Source organism: Ischnura elegans, chromosome 6 (genome assembly GCF_921293095.1).
Source record: "Ischnura elegans chromosome 6, ioIscEleg1.1, whole genome shotgun sequence".
NCBI lineage: Eukaryota > Metazoa > Arthropoda > Insecta > Odonata > Coenagrionidae > Ischnura > Ischnura elegans.
In genome coordinates this window covers 119,183,943-119,201,739 of record NC_060251.1, presented here as the reverse complement: position 1 = coordinate 119,201,739, position 17,797 = coordinate 119,183,943, and the positions used below count along the sequence as shown (strand labels likewise).

The 17,797-nt window shown below is 39.6% G+C and overlaps 1 protein-coding gene across 1 annotated transcript in view; it reads right to left on the bottom strand.

The window, feature by feature from the left end:
• LOC124161595 (protein spaetzle 5) overlaps positions 1-17,797 on the bottom strand; it is a 117,626-nt gene that overhangs the window by 55,513 nt on the left and 44,316 nt on the right. Inside the window, exon 2 of the mRNA XM_046537978.1 lies at positions 11,197-11,394. Within this exon, the coding sequence (XP_046393934.1) occupies positions 11,197-11,381 (185 nt within the window). The 5' untranslated portion in view covers positions 11,382-11,394. The remainder of the gene's footprint in view (positions 1-11,196; positions 11,395-17,797) is intronic.

Below are 17,797 nucleotides of genomic sequence, written 5' to 3'. Positions count from 1 at the left end.
AAATAAATAAAAAATAAAGTTCTTATTCTAGAAATCAGTTCTTATCCTGTGAGAATCCCTCGTACACCCCCAAACCAAAACCCTCGAAGCGCAATAAGGCCCAAGGGAGAGGAACTAACCCTTACTGTGTGAATTTACACGTCCGTGGCTTATTCTGGGTGAGCTCTGCCCTCACCCACCCACATCAACCAACGGGCTGACACACTGATTCAGTGACTGATCATTCTTAAGACGGTTTGAACATGTTTTCAATGTCAGATCAAATTATACTCATCCCGCAAGAGTATATGTTTAACTTTAGGATATAGGACACAGTTTCATATCAAGAGAATATTCTTAATTTTAGAACATTTAATTGATTTCTGACACTATGGGAAAAAGAAATTCTTAAAATAGGAAAATTTTCTGGGCACCAATTGGAGAGGGCCCAATTGTTGCATCAAGTGGGCACCTCTCCATTCAAGCAATTCCGTTTCCGGTATCGTTATATAGAAGTACACTCGAAGTAACGGTCGAATCCTTCCTCCAGGAATTAGCTGACTTCTTAACGAGTGAAAGAGTCAGAAACATAATCAAACCACTCACTCAAAGGAGAGTAGAATCTCTCGTAAGTTCATGCTCAAATCGTGAGAGAATGAGGAAGACTTGTATTTCGTCGTAACTCATCTTTCTGCTCCGTCGACTTTCGGATTCGTTCATTGAATTGCGACTGCGGCTCTGTGTGAAATGAGTTCTGAAATGCGTCCAAGTATTCTTCGGATTGTTTACAGTTGATGACGATATTTTTTCAGCATTTTAGTGAACGTTCGTCGATTTCTGCCGTATTCCTTTCGCACGCGTTCATAGAATTTGAGGAAAATATTCGTCGCCCGGGGCGATTGGAGGGAGGGGGGGGTGGGGGGGGGGGCAGCTGTGGCAAATGCGAACTCTTTCGCGACATCAGCGGTTACGACGTCTCGCCACTCCATCGCCTGCATTTCGCATCGACGCACAGTGGGCTGAAATCGAAAAAAACCTGATTACAACGCCCAAAATGGATTTTTGAGGATGAAATTCGAATCTGTTGTTGACAGTAAATTAGAGCACGTTTTTACGCAAAGAATTTTCATGGGTTACTTTTTTAAACAAATTGCATGGCCTCAAAGTTTAACGAATTTCACAAATATTCCCCGCACTGAATATTTTTTTAAATTCAGCATGTTAGAACTAATACCAAACCTTTTGTGCTCACTCAATAGTAACAAAAATTTACAACATTATTAAGCGGTTTATTATTGTTAACTCTTATTAATTTTCACGACTTATTGTTTTAGTTTTGAGCTATTTCTGAGATATTTACTCAAAATATACGACAAAGCCTTTCTTGTGTGATACGTAAAGATGAATTGCGACCGCCTGCGACGCCGAAATTAAGACCGATTTTTCTAACGAGCGGCACAGCCTAGAGCTTGCTGCAGGCCACGGTGAATACTGCGCTCGACGAATGTAGAAAAGTGAATCTTTTCAAGAAAATTAATTGTATGAAAGCTATCATATATAAGTGTCTCATTTATTTTCCATTTCTTATGACCTGATTTCTTTACTGTCTCGTAATATTTATCGCCGATACATCGCAAAATGGCGGACCTCGTTTTTCATCGAATTTTTGTGTATTAGTCGGTATATAAAAAAGGATATGTGAGTTAACTCGCGATATTTGCATAAAAATTACATCAAACTTTTTATTGTGTCCATCAAAAGAAACCATGAGCGACCGTTAGAAACAAACAAAATAAAATTGTTGTTTTACTGTGCTGCGCAGTCACAGGCTGCCTTCTGGGCACGTGGAATACCGTGAAATGCGGCGAGTATTTCAAATCACTATGGATGTTTGTTGCGGATATATCTATAGTCCTAATTATCTGTATCTATTTCATTTCACGTGGCAAAGATGTCACAGTTGGGATATGAATTTCCTTCCCAATCAATAGTTACGTGTTGGTCACCACTTACGCAGCAATTCCCGAATGCAAACTAGCTGAGATGTAACTCGAGACAATTCCGTACGTGCAGAGGCGGAAAAAAATTAACGCAAAGCTCTTTGGCGTCTGAATGCGGCCAGCTCGGGAATTAATTCAGGACGTCCGTTTTCCGAAATTTTGTCTTCTTATCCTCTCATACTACCGGGAAATTTCAAAAAACATACCCCTTGTACTGGAGAAATTCAATAACATGCGTCGCAGTAAGACAGAACATAAAATACCAAACTAATAAGATGATCTCTGCATTCTCTTCGGGTTTTCGCCGCGTCCGTTGAGTTTTGGCGACAACAGTTTCCTTCGACCTGAAGACGCTGGCTGCAATGTCAGCGAAACTGTGGTCGCCACAACCCAACGGACGCGGTGAAAACCCGAAGAGAATGCAGAGATCATCTGATCAACGCCGCGAAAATCTTCGAACCTATATTACCAAACTAATAATTCTCCCTAAAAATTTCCGTACTATGATTTCTCTTACGTATTACCTAAAATGGACTGTGCTCTCGTCAGGATATTTGTAAACACATTATTTGATGGAATATAACCCTACCGTACATTGCCAATTGGGTACTTAACTTTCGAGCGACATTTGGCCACCTTATCGGCGTCGTCGAGCCCTTCTTTTGCTACACCAAACCAATAACTGCATGAGTGGTGAATCACGTCCTCTGCTTCCTCCCCCATTTCAAGGGAAATCTCCTAAGACCTCGTAAGAATGCAATGAAACAGAGCGAATGCATAAGTTAAAGCCACGTTTAACCCTCGGAGGAATCGGTTTTCTGTTTTCAATTCATTGCATTGCTCTGCAGCAATATTCTATTACCAATATAATTTGTTCAATTGTATTAGGCTCAACTATGTGGATATTAATACACGAAAATGAAAAGGAGACTTCGTTCATTTCCACAGATTTATTTCGTCCGCACGACATGTTTCGAAAATAGAAGTCATTATCAAGTGTACGTGATAATGACCTCTACGGTCTAAACATGTCGTACGGACGAAATAAATCTGTGGAAATGAACGAAGTCTCCTTTTCATTTTCCAATATAATTTTCTCGTGTATTATTTTTTAATAATGAAGAATACTTCCATTCTAAGAAAACCAGAAGCAAAAAAGTATGTGGGAAAGCCAAGCGTAAACTGGGATTTGCACAGAAAATTCTCGGTAAATGCCACAGAATGTTATAGAGACTAAGCTATCTAACTCTAGCAAGGACTCACTTGGAGTATGCTGCAAGCGTGTGGTGTCCTTAATAAGAAGGACTGATATCTGAAATCAACCGAGGATAGCGTAGGACGATCATATTTCCGATGCGTTGCTATGGTAAAATTGCAGCGTCTGTAATATTTTAGGCGTGTTAGGACGGGAATATATGCAGGAGGATTGAGAAATGAAGGCTAAATTTACCCAGTAAATTAAAAGACGAATTTTTCCGAGACGACGCGAAAAATATCCTTCATTTGCTGCTGTACTGTGGTAGAAGTGATTTCGGGAGGAAAGTAAAGAAAATAGACCGAAAAACAGAGAGAATTAACACCATTGCATCCTCGTATTATAAAGGATTGAAACAGTGTCTCAATTTTTAAAATAAACGGCGCCAATCGCTAGTGTGACACACTGAATGTTTATCTTTTTCCATTTTTCTAACTTTTTGGTCCCCTTCGGCCAAACAATCTCAATGTGGCTGGCAGGGTATTAGGTAGTTGTAGATGTAGAAATACAGCGTCTCAGCGGACTTTCTGTTCATATAAGTTCAGATCAATGTATAATACCAGAAACCGGTCGTAGAATTTTATAATATACCTCTGAAAAACACGAAGTTGTGTTCTCATTCTAAAGAGGAAACTTTAACTAAGATGGTCCCCTCTCTTGAGCGTTGTGAGGAACCAACAATGAAACATAAGTTGTTCCTCACCGCCCGCGGCCCATTGTTGTCACCTTTTATCCGTTATCATGGGAATTTACAGTTTCCATGACTTGTCGCGATGTACCATAAGTCACGATTTCATGGCATGGAGCTTAGACTGGGGTGAGCTCTACCTTTACGTATTCAAACTAGGGGTAATGCCAAGTGCATCGGCTGCAATCGTAGATACCCCGACAAAGTAAAAAAAATGATTTGAATGTGTATCCATTTCGTTTAACATTGTATTTCGGGTCTGATTAGCAGACAGTGCGAGCTAAAGAGCAAATAAAAAATGTGTCACTCTAAAATTCAAGCACTCAGAATACTGAAAATGAGAAGACAGAGTTGTACTTAGAATTAAGATCCTGAGACACGAGCACAAAAGCAAAGGTTCATCATAGAATTATCCCAGGAACATAGGTACGATGGCACCGACATAACGGGTAATTAAAAAAGCGCTGAGAAAAATCGATTCATATTAGGAATATGTAATAACATGATTGCACGTTTATAATGAAAACCCAGCTAAAATAATGAAAGAATTCGCACGATATCAACAAGGTCTCTCATTCAGTAATCTTAAATTGTGGCGCTCTAAAATTTCGTTTCTCAGAAAATGGATGCTTCCAAAAGTCATAATTAGAGACTTAATTCATGGAAAGGGCGTTAAGAAGGAGTGATAGCGAGCGTTTGATGGTGGCTCCTTAGTAAAAAGTAGTGTCCAGTTCGCGATCAAAAACATTATTAATTCGAAAAATCAATTATATCAACCTAAATGTCCGGGAAAAACGATTACACGCGTGCGCAGAAAACTATTATGGATGAAAACATGGCGTAACTTATTCTACTAAACAGATCATTTTTCGCCAACTGTGACAAAAGGGTGAGTAGGCATGTTCACGCCGTCACCGCAAGGTATAATTCTTGTAGTGCCCCGGGATCACATAATAAGCGTCATTCGCAGGAAATTTTATTAATTTTACAGTAAATGTGGCCATATCGAATACACACGTTTGCCGCGTCGCCGTACTCTCCGCCGCCGCCCAGAACCGGAGTCGAAAGCACGCTCGAAAACACAATGTAAAATTGGGGATTGTAAGTATGAGCAGGATTTTACCTTAGATTCACTGCGTAGAAGCTTCATATACAGGTGTGGCAAAATTCACTACTGTGGAAGTATCTAAGTTTTCTCTATGTTTGTGCAAAAACAATCGGCTGAAAATATGTTCCGGCATTTTGTTAATTATCTATGATTGTTAATGAAGTTAAATATTTGAAAACAAACCAAATGGAAAAAAGAAGTGTTCATTTCAATAGTATAATAACTTTTAATTAAATAAATTCATAGAACCAGTGAAAAGATATAGTTGACAATTTTCAGAAAAAATCGAGGGTGGTCGTTTTTCCCTAAATTTGCTCAATGTTAACGCGAGTGTACAGGAAAGAATAAATCTAACATGTTATGCAAAATGTGTGTGGGAATATTTATGCTAAGTTACAGCTCCCTAGCTCAAAAAAATTGTTTTTGAGGTTTTGGCCATCTTTTTTCGATTTTAGCCCACTGTGTGTCGGAGTGTTTTCTTTCAGGCTCATTTGCTTGATCTCTTCCTATCTTTGAGCATATTTGGACTCACCGCTTACTAAGCACTTATTACCACCCAGAGCTTTATTGTGGTAGTTGTAGTTAAGTTCTGGGAGGGATCGAGTCCGAAGTAATGATTCTTTTCCATTTTTGAAAAGTAGCATTTTTAACATCAACATATTCTATGCAGATGGCTAAAAGAAAAGTTAATATTGAATTTTTTAACGACTAAAGTTATTGAGGTAATGACTCTATCAACGTTAACGCATTTATTCCTAAAACCAATGACCGAAATGGATGATACCCATGTTATCAGACTTTTTATTCACGCTCGTAAGTCATTTTGCTCTAATGAATTTTTTTGGGGTGGAAAAAGTGCTTGGTGATAAAAAATATACACTTTTTTCCGCTAATTAGTATTTAGTAGCACCACTCGCTGACTCCACAACTTCTGGCAGACGTTTTAACATCTGACTAATTTCGCACATAGTACGTCTCTCTTTCCATACCATATTTCCCTCGTTTGCCATTCCTTTGTCATAATTCCCCCTAAGTTCTCCACGGGGTTTACGGCGCGTGAATGAGCCAGCATGGTGTTCTTCTTTCGTTGACATCGGTGAAATCAGAGGGTGAGGCCATTAGATTTCCAAATAGAAATCGGTCGGTATGATTACTAAAAACTTATTGAATTATTGAGGAAAGGGATGAAGGGATCCATTCGACCATAAAATTATAATTATTAAAAGTCGTCGGATAATTTAAGATGAAATAGTTCATTTAACAATTTATTTCAACCTGGTCCTTGGAGCTAATTGTGGTTCGCACACCCACTGGCAGGAGGCCGTTGGTGTATTTAATAGGGAACTTGCATATATTTCAGATATAATCAATAGCCCCAAAATTATATAAAAATATATGTTTGCATACCTCGGTGAAAGTTTTTTTTATTATTTTATGACGTGGTTTGCGATATTTAATGCATCAAAGTTCACGAGAATTTTCAAATGCAAGTGAGAAGCGAAAACGCCCGATGATTGGCTGGTAGAAAAGTGACGTCATAGTTCAGTACGAGGAGGCACGGCCATAGTACTTGAATTGAATACATGCGACGGCGTGGTTATGATTCATTTATTGAAGTGCAGACATATCGGAGTTGTTCATTGTGACTTCAGGGCTATTATTTGATCTATTTCTCCTCCATTGAAAGCGATAGATTGCGTAAAGATGAAGGAATATGGTTATTCATAGGCTGATCCTAGCAAGCTTCCTGTTACTGATTCCATCATGATAACAGGGTATTTTAGTGAAACTGTAGACTTCGTCGGCGCCGAAAGTCGATGCCGAGAAATGGAAAGGTAGCTGATGTGCATCTGAAATGTTTTATAGTTCATAACAAAGTGAGACTTGCGTATAATATTGGCGAAAGCGTATACTCATGTGAAATGTGTATTCTTTTGGCAGTCCGGTAGAGTCTTATGGTGAACTTATTTCCACCTCGAAGCTGTCGATGATACTTTCAACTTAAAATTACCTTGCCTGGAGGGCGACAGGAAGCTCTGAGGAAGCCAGACTATTAGTGTTTCAATTTAGTAGCGATAATATAGACGAACTTCCAACACAATCTACCATCTTGTGACTCAACACCCCGAAGCCACTTCCTATTCTGCAGAAAGAATCGGTCAATCGCACTTCGATCAATATAATAAACACAACGTCTTCAGGTGTTAATAAGTTACTTTTGTAATGAAATCCTTCCTAAATTAGCATTAAAATGTGAATGTTTTCCAAACAGAGTCTTTAATACATTTTGGGAGCTTTTCTCACGATATATCTGAAACCTACTCTCAAGGCGAGCTCATCGTTATTGCGATCGGTTGTCACTTAAAAATTCCGTATCGGAAATCGTAGAGGGATGACCTTCGACGATGACCATGATCACCTGCACTCTCACTATCACTGGAACCCGTGGTGAAAATATATTCCCAATCCAATTTCTATTTGGTTTTAACTGGGGAAAGAGCAACATAGAACTGCACATTCTTTGGGCAACTTTGGGTTTGACTTTCCCTCAAACACCCCATTTCCCCTGTGGTGCACATCAGTCCTATCTTTATACGATAGCCTAACAACCTTTAAATGGATCCTTGGTTTATCCTGACAACCAACTAAATGGAAATTGCTGATCCACACGTCTTCCTCTATCTCCACAGTTTCCAAATCAAGGGCCGCCGAACATTCCTCATTGTGACTCAACTTTTTCTGAAAAGCAAGCAATGGCGTAGAATAAAATCAAAGAATGCTGCGATTCATTTTTTGTGACCACCTCTGGATTCCATTCTTTCCATATTTTCATTAAATTATAACAAAATATAGTTATAAAAATACCCAAAAGCTATTTTATTAATCCGCACTGATGAGTGTAAATTAATGTGGAAGATGAATGCTGTAGACGTAGTAGTTTTCCTTAGGTTGAGTTGCAAAGTTCATGAAGTTGACAAAACGGCTAATTTTTCGGTGCGCGGAGTCATTTATTGCACTGGCCGTGTCTACATTTTTGAATTTTTTTGTAATAAAATAAATCAGAATTTAGGATAAAATTTCCTTTAAAATGACGTATATTTCATTATTATAGCATGCAGTGAAGCCATGATATAAATTTGCAAAGTACAGCGGCACATCATTTTGACGCCGACAGTAGAAGAAAACGCTGTCTTCTTGGCTGGCACTCGAATGCATGAGGATCAGCGTTGCTCTATATTTTCATATTTCCTCCCTTGATTTTAAACATCATGGAATTTTCTATGTCCTTCCGTAAATGAAATTGAACAAGTGCCATAAATAATTTGAGTCCATCGTAACCATCGAGAAACACCTATCTCGATTTTTGTTGTGAAGTTGAGTTTTTATTCTACGGCGGCCGAATCATCGAGAAATCTCAGTTTCAAGTTATTCAGTCAATGAAATATGGAAATATTATTTATACTAAAGTTATCTTCGCTCACATAGTACACGGGTTTATCATTCCGTTTATTATACTCTTATTTTTCCGTAACGCTCATCCCGACAGACGGCATAATGCATCGAGGCTTTTCTTCTAATTTCCTCCGTGGGAATGCAGACGAACATTTTTTTGGGAATGTTATTGCACAGAGGAACAATGCACCACTTGTAATTTTTCCTTACTTTACCCATGTTCTCCTTTAAACGCAAAATGGCTCTTCCAAACCTGCAGTTTGGGCTTGGATCTTGGACCTTGGAAAAAATGAACTATGACGTCACGGCCAAAGATTAGTGGGGGCGGTATTTTTTAGCCCGCGAAACTCGGGAGACTTTTGGGAGTCATTTTCTAGTGTATAAACTGAATTTTAAGCGGAAAAAAGTATATTGCGGTACTAAGTGTTTACTGTAGTATATCAGCATGCTGTTTATAAAAAGTATGCAATTTCCCTATTACGTAACTTCCAGCATTTTTTTCGTGACCTAGTACTATACGTTAAGGTACCATGATTATCGATTGAATTACAGTTATTTTTCATGCTCCACAATTTTGCTGAGTATTGTCAATACTACGAACAGGAATTTTTCTCCGGAGATTTGGCAGTAATTAGCCGCAAGGATACGAAGATACAACCTCTGCCACTTCCCCTTATTATTTCCTTTTATTGAATGAATCTGTTCAGAAATGGATGTGTTAACGTAGATTGAGTCATTATTTTAAAAATCTTACTCTTAAAAAATCCAATATTTTCTTAAGTCATCTATATCTAATACTGATATTAAGAATTTCTCTTTTACCAAATGAAAAAATGTATGATTACAACAGATCCGAACCCTCCCAGAAATTCGTCGCAACAACCGCGCATGGAATAAACTTACTCAGCTACGGATCCACGTCTCGTTCGACGGAAACAGTGAGTCCAAATATGAATCCAAAGAGAGGGAAAATCTTCGCTACGGAGCGCGAGAGAAAACACTCCAACGGCCCGACCTGTGCGTGAACGTGAGTTTCCTCGGTGCATTCCATCCGCTAGGGCTTTTGCTCCTCGAGTTTGACTCCCATTTTGCTGGCCCGGCGGCATCCGCCTCCGACCTCGACCGTGACCTAAAGTAACATGATGCGGCTTGCATTGAGAGTCTACCCTCCAAATTTTCACAATAACATATTATGTTTTGCCCAACTCCAACATTTGGAATTACTCCAATGTCCTGAAAATTTCAAAATTTCAGTACAAATGAAAAACATAAATTGCGACAGGAAACGAATCACGAAACCAGTGGTGTGATGTGTAGCATCAAATGACTCCCAACATGCCGTCAAATGGATTCAAAGACTCCAAGGATGAGGGGTGAAAGTCACCGAAACAGAAAAGGCTGCGACATAAGTAAGAGGTTATGAGGTTAAGAGAGGCAAATGAAAAAACCGAAACACGACGAAAGAGGGCGCTTGTTCCGGGACTCCTCTTTAATATTCAGCGCGACGACGAAGAGAAAAGTCTACGGTGAGCAGACGACGAAGATTCCGTCCCCTCGTCTACATCACATCCTACACTACAATGAGCAGCCACAACGGTGTTTAGCAGTGGGTGACAAACCACCAACATGCAGTATTATTTTTATTACCTTTTCATATGTATGTTCATCTCATAATAAAAGTATTATGGCATAATAGTGGAGATAGCAGTAGAAAATATAATAAGGGAAATGGATAAAGGGAGGATAGATATCTTAGGATAATTCGAAGTGACGGGGAAGGATGGCGGGGACTATTGGAGTGATGGGTATAGGGTTATATTTATGGCGGTGGTGAGGAAAGTAAACGAGGAGTAGCTTCAGTATTAAACGGGAAGATAGGCAGGCAAGTGGTAGTGATAGATAGACCAGGTAACAGGATTCTGGTGGTAGAAATTCATGCGCGAACCGCCAACCTTGTGGTGGTTCAAATTTACATGCATAGTAGTAATCAGCTCAAACAGCTCGAGGATATAATTGGAGAAACTCCTGGTAAGAAAAATCTAGTGGTGATGGGCGAATGGAGCGCCTCAGTCGGGGAAAGAAGGGATGGACGCGAAATAGGAGATTTTGGACTAGGAATGCGGAACGACAGGGGAGAGAAAGCAGCAGAATTTTGAAGGAGAAACAAGTTATTCATTACAAGTACGTAGTTCAATCATCATTAAGGGCGAAGGACACTTGGAAAAGTCCAGGGGATGTGAGGAGATATCAGATAGACGACATTATGGTAAGACTGGTTTAGGAATACTGAAACACTCTAGCTGCTTCCCTGCAGCGAATGGGGAATCAGACCACAATCTAGTGCTCATGAAATGCAACGTAATATTCAAAAGACCGATGAAAGTTAGGAGGGCGAGGAAATGGAATGTAGCAGCTTTTAAGGGGAATATGAGGAGAGAATATCAGCATGTCCCACTAGCATAACATCGAACATTGCAATAACGGGAGGAAGGAGTTGGTCTCTATATTTATCGTCACCCATCGCGTATTTAGATGAGTTAACACAAGTCGCCATTCGCGTCGCTGACGAGCAGAGCGATCCGTATTTTACGACGAAATAAGTAAGCTATATTTGGGAGGCTGTTGACCGAAATTTATACTCGAGATGATGTGATCCATCAAATCCTCTAAAAGTAAGTCAGTCCCCGATGGCATAGACTGTGGCGATACTCACGTGGGGTAGTGTTCTGGCTTCTCGCAGAAGGTGGCGCCAGGTGAGGCGCACGAGGGGCGTTTGCCGGGTGGCGCCGGGAGGAAGGGCCGGCAGCCGCGGCCCCCGTAGTGGTCGCACGGCGGCCCGCCGCCAGCGAACACCACAGCCACCAGGCACAGGGTCACCAACAAACACCAGCGTCTCATGCTTCTCTTCTCACTGCGAACAAAGGGGAGCAACATCTCAATCAAACGGTAGCAACAAAGCGGATTAAGATACGAATTGTGAATGTGTATAGACACTTGCGTGGCCACCATTGGCCACATGCTGACCTCGACAGTTTTCCGTCCACAATGTCCTTTTGGCAATAATGGAGGGCCAGAGCCGGCTTAAAACAATTTGCTAATGATACAAGGTGTGCAATATAAGTAATGGAAATACATTTGTAAGAAGAAATTCATGAGAAATACCCGGTGCGGAAACGTGGACCCTGGAAGTAAAAAAAAATGAAATATGCTTCAGAGCGTGCGTTCAAGCCACTTCGACCGAAGCCATGGTCTCGTGTTGGTGGCGCCTTGTGAGTCTCTAGTTTTCACTTAGGTGAAGAGAAAAAACAGTGTCTGCTGGGGCAATATCGAGAGGCTTTAGGGAGGTTGGGGAATCATTATGATTCCATTTATTGCGAGATACTCGGCCACCACGGGCCCTGGATGCTCTCGAAGGGGCTTGCACGCAATCTCCTATGGAAATGCTTCTATTATTCACTTCCAGGGATCGTGAGAAGCGTGGAAAAATCGACTGCTGAGGTGTGTCGATTCTTGAGGAAAATTCATTGGAGTAGTTTTTGAGTTTCAAGAATATCTAAAATTAATTTATTCAAATTAATATATTATCATTGCTTAAAATACGCTCAATGAAAGAATGAGATCGTTGTTCCTCATATGAAATTCATTTAAAAGACCAAAAAAATATTAAGTTTCGAAGTGAGACTTCATATTCAGGGTTATAAAGTAAAAATTCATCTTACGTCGTTTCCCGGGTCTTTGAATTAGTTTTTTAATGGGAAAAACGGAGTCTGTGTTAACATTTTAATGATAGTTCGGTGCCATGAACTCTCACCACAGAGGAAGAGAGGGCCGGATTGTGGCCACATCTGGGCCAGGTAAAAGAAATATATCAAATCAAATGATACCCAAGACAACTAAGCAGAAAAATCTCTTCATTAAGATGAAACTCCACTCTCTCTCTCTCAATCCGCAGTATTTTGCCTTCGAATAAGTCTTTTAAAAATTATGCTATCACACTTAGATTCTTTGAGTGTACAGAGAAAATATTTTTGAATTTTTTTAAAAATCAAGCTCCTATCATTCGCTCAGGGATGCAACCCGAAGTTTGGTTTGTACAGGTGAAGCTAGAGGTCACCCCAGACTAAGCCATAGGCACGTTAATCTCACACATACAGCGTCCGGATGGTGGGGGAGAGTTTGTGAAGGTCAGCGGCCAAATGTAAATTAAAGCAAAATAAAGATATTAAAATAAGAATGAGATGAAATTAAGGGTTTGCAAATGCAGAGGATGCAATAAGCGATGCGCAATAGATCATGTTCTAAATAAGTTAATTTTCGCCATTTCCGGGCAGTAAATAATCATTTATTACATGTGTAGAGGCATTGTTTTAAGCCAGAACTGCATAGGATTTAATAGTGGGTGTTTAATAATTGGTTTCGCTTTGGGGAAAAGAACGTGCAAAGATGAAGAGGAGAAGTGGTTTAGCTTGGTGTTCTGTAACGAACTGCAAAAGTGACTCCGAGGCGAAAGAAAAGTACAGCTATTTCAGATTCCCAAAAGATCCAGTCAGGTCGGTATTTTAGTAAATACATGAGGGCATTAAACTTAATAGGTTGATCGTAAAAAATCATGTTTCTTCGATGCCTATTTTGCCAATGCCTCGAAACTTTAAGATGGAATGTGTTACAATTTACTTGTGCTTATGATTCGGGAGCAACAATACGTGATTCGTTGCCCTTAATATACACGGCGCGGATAAGAATAGATAAATGGATTCATTGCTGGCAATTGAAGGTGTTTTCTTACTTGAGAACTACTGACCTTAATTACGGCTGGAGTGATTGTTAAGTACGTTTAGTTTAATGAACATTATCTCCAATTATTCCTCACCTGTTTAAAATTACCCCAGCGTCCCCCCGGGAAACTATCTTATTTCATACAAGGAAATTTCACGGAGAGTATTAACTTACTCTGTGGCTAGGGCGTTTGAGTTATTTTATATTCGGAGCAAATTTTACTAATTTTCAAGATGGCCGCCAGGCGTAATACCCATCATAAGATTATATCGGAGCATTCTCATTATGTCCTCTCTTTAAATCCTTACTCTGTGGTGTGACTACAAATAATTTTTTATACCGTAGTTAAAAATCTGTTTTTCGATAAAAAATTCCTTTCATTAGCATTCGAACATTTCGCAAATTCGATAAAAGCAGTAAGAAGAATATTTTAAAAAATATTCATATTGTACAATATGTTTCACCGCTAAGTGGCGTCGTAAGGTACATCCACATAACAGAATCCTTGTTTGTTCCTGTTTCACCACCGCATTAACCTAGTTACGTATGATTTATGTTAATAAATTAAAAAAATAAATAAATTATATTTAACAAGGTGAACAGTATAATGTGAAAAAAACAAAAAAGAATTCTGCAATGTAAATGTTGTACCTGATGATTCCGCTGGGCGATGAAACATATTGTACAATAATTAAAATTTAGCGGATAAGAACAAATATATGATTGTGAATTTACCTATTTAACTTCCAAGAAGTGAAGCCTGATGTAGTTAAACAATGAGAATAATATTTCTTACTGCAGTCGACTAATCCGCACGTTCGCCAAAGCTTGAAAATTTAAAGAGGCATATTCATCCGATTCTCGATCCATCTCCAACCATACCGAGATTTTGCAGGTAAAAGATTAACGACCTTGACCTTTCCCAAGATAAGTTGATGACGTAACTGACTCTCACCAACGGTTCTCCTCAACTTCGCGCATGCATCGCGTGGTTTTTTTACAGTCTTTATATCAACTCACCAACCTGTCTGTTTGTCTGGTACAAATCTTGTAACTGAAATTTGACTCACTTCCTGTGAAGCAAAAACGCTGAAGTTTTGCACACTTCTTCATTTCCGATGACAATACATGAAAATATAACTTTTTCTCTCCAACCCCCCTTTAACCACCCCCCAGTCAACCTATAGCCCCCCAAAACATGTTTTTGATCAAAGAAGTTCCAAATGGTCGATTTTCGTGTTTTGCGACCACAGTAAAAGTTATCTACCATAAAATTTCCCATCGACTCAGCCCTAGCTTGGGGGATTCGTCTTGCTTTACTCGGCGAGACCCCCGCTTTCGAAAATTTTTCAAAGCCCCTCCGTCGTCTCGGGTCCGGCTTCGGACTTTGAAAAATTTCGTCCGAATTCCGTCGTCCCAGGTCCGGACTCTGGACTGAAATTTTTCGGCACTTAGATTTTTTTCGAAAATCGTCAAAAATTTTTTCTTCCCTTCGAGCGCCTGCAGATTCGTAGTAGTAATAAATATAGTGACTTTTTTAATACGTTTATTTTGGTTTTTCGGGGTCACTGAGTTTTTTTGCTTTGTGTCATATATAAACGTTGCTCATCCCCTGTAATCTAAATATAAAGGCTGGTTTTTAAAAAAAAATTTTTTATAAGAGCTTATTATTATCTTTAGAGATACTCCTTCCCTCATTGAGCGGTTCTCCCGGAACAGATACATAATAACGACGTCACCAACTCATGAAAAGTACGCAGTAACTTTCGCATTTTTTTAATGCTAAATTCATGAGAAAAAAGATAAGAATAAACTCACTAACAATAAATATTAATGCTTTAGTTTACATTAAATTTTCTGATGGAAAATTTCGTCGTCAAATACAGATTTCCATACATAGCTATACGAAGAGTAAGTCTCAATTGAGATGTACATGATCACATCATCATCGTCACCGGTCAACAATCCTAAAAGTGGTTTAACGCTGCTCTCCACTCAATTCTCCTATCAGCTAGTCTATTCACGCCTACTTGTTTCTTCTCTTCAACATCCTTCTTTATCTGTTCCATATATTTCATTCCAGGTCTTCATTTTCCGTTCTTGCCATCTGATCTTCCCTCGACTACTGTCTTCATCAGGGCATCATGTCTCAATGTTGGATTGTAGTCTCCCGCGGCGTTCTTGATTCGTACATCTCTCCATCTTCCGGATTTTCGCCGCGTTGGTTGTCAGAGGTTGACCTGATGAATGACAACGCGATGGAGGAGGAAAATGATGATGGAGAGTTCCACGCATCAAGTCTCAAGATAAGGCCATTTAGATCGCTTCGTCCTCTTGTTTGGGTTTTCGTGAGCCTTCTCTTTTCTCCTACTCATCGTAGAACTTCCTCATTGCTCACTATGTTGATCCATTCGTATTATCCATTGATGAAGAGGCTCCGTAAAGGAAATCCTCACTAGCAGTGAACACGACGTAGCACGCATGGCCAACTTTTCATTTCACTTTCACTGGAAAGGTCACGCGCTCTCCTCCTCCATACGCACTCTAATTGCTGTCATATCCACCGCGCGCACGCGACCATGTCCGCTAGTTTATAACGTTCATTCCGTCACGCGTGCCTCATTAAATTAAGGGACCCTTCCGTAGGAGTACGTCCGGGGTTGAAGACATTCGGGCCGTTTCTCACTTCTGCTTCCCGTCCGAGAGGTTGCACATTAGAAGGAAGAGTCTTCGTGTGGAAGTGTCGTAGTGGACGTCTTTAGTTGGTTGGAGAAATTTAGAACGGATGAACGGAACATGATTGGGAAATGGAATAGCGTCACTACACGTCCAAGGAGACTAAATGTAGGAGGCCCTAGGGCAGCACGTAGAAGACTTATATTTTAGGCCACTTAGTGCACAATCATATCGCTTTTCAAAAATATTTGGAATCTCCATTCTACGAAGGACACTGTTCATCAGTCGTTGAAGTCTCCCACCACCTAGTGGTGAAGTGAGGGGTAGGGGAGGTATTGTTCGGTGTAAACCACAAGTTAGAAAATATTAGCGAACGCATTAAATGTATTACGTACCACTGGGTGGCACTGTTATGCCAATTAAATTAAAAGTATCCCTACCACGGCGATGATTGCAATGATATCGATCCATTTGCTCTCAATGTTTTAAATTTGACGATATTTTTCAAAAAACTGCCTTAAGCACGTTTGTGCCAGGAAAAATTGAGGTGTACTGGCGGTGATTAGGGAAGGACCATTTCCTGAAGGATAAAGGAGTAATTTGACGTGTACACGAAATTTACAGAAAATGATTTTCCAGTCGGCCGCTAGATATGTTGTAATCTACAACCAATCGTAATGTGTAGAATACAAAAGTCGTCACTCGTGTTGCTGATAGGCGCACGGATTCGGGTTACGCGGCGAAATAAACTGTAATTGGGTCTTTACCGGAAATTTATATTCGAGGTGGTGTAATCCATAGAGTTTATATTACTATAGGGGATCGAGTCTCACCGGCAGTCCTTTTTTGTACTTCCATTCTAATTTTTCTTTTACAGAAATGTGCTTTTCACAATTATTTTCACTGAAATTTTCACTTTTTCTGTGCGAAGAAATTTTTTTGTGTTCACGCGGCATGCGATATTTTCCCATTTTTCACACGGAAGCTTCGTTTTAATTGTTTTATTTCCTTGTCTCAACAGGACGCATATTTAAGATACACATGTACTTGGATTCCTTTAATGTTGCAATACGGCTTTGCGAACTCTTACAATTCAAGCCTAGTTTTTGAATCGCTGGAAAAGAACCGCTGAAAACCAGAGAGGGTGAGCCAGGGAGGGAATGGGGTCTTCATCCGGAGTTGATGACGGTCAACCATCTTTTCAGCGAGCGGTAACTCATCTGAATACTAGCCATCTGTAACAAGAGGCTCCAGAGAAGCGCCTTGTTGGTAAATTATGCTTTTACTTCTTCCATCACGAGAATTATCAATTTTAATAATCAAATAATATAGCTTCTCCGGTTACGTTTTTTCCTATTCCGCAAGATATTCAAACTTCAACTTGTAACGAAATCTTATTCGAAAACTAGACATGAATTGTAAGAATGGGTTCACAATATCATATTGCAACATAAAAGGAAACCAAATACATGTAAGTCTTAAAAATGCATCGTGTTGCGACAAGAAAATGAAATAATTCAAAGGAATCTTACGCATGAAAAAAGGGAAAACTTCAGACATCGCAAGTGCACAAAAAATTTCCTCGCACAGAAATAAAATTGTCAGCGAAAATGATGAAAAAACTTGCGAATAGCGGAATTCGGTAATAGAAAAATTTGAAGGAAATTATGAAAAAAATACCCGAGAAGAGAACCGAACTAAGAACTTTGACATGGAAATCGATCACTGTGACAACTGGACCACAGTTACACGTACATTGATGTTGTTCTGACGGGAATACATTTCACCTGTTGCAATACAATACATATACAAATGTTTAACTGTGTTTTTATAACTATTGATTGTTTAATTGAGGTTAATAT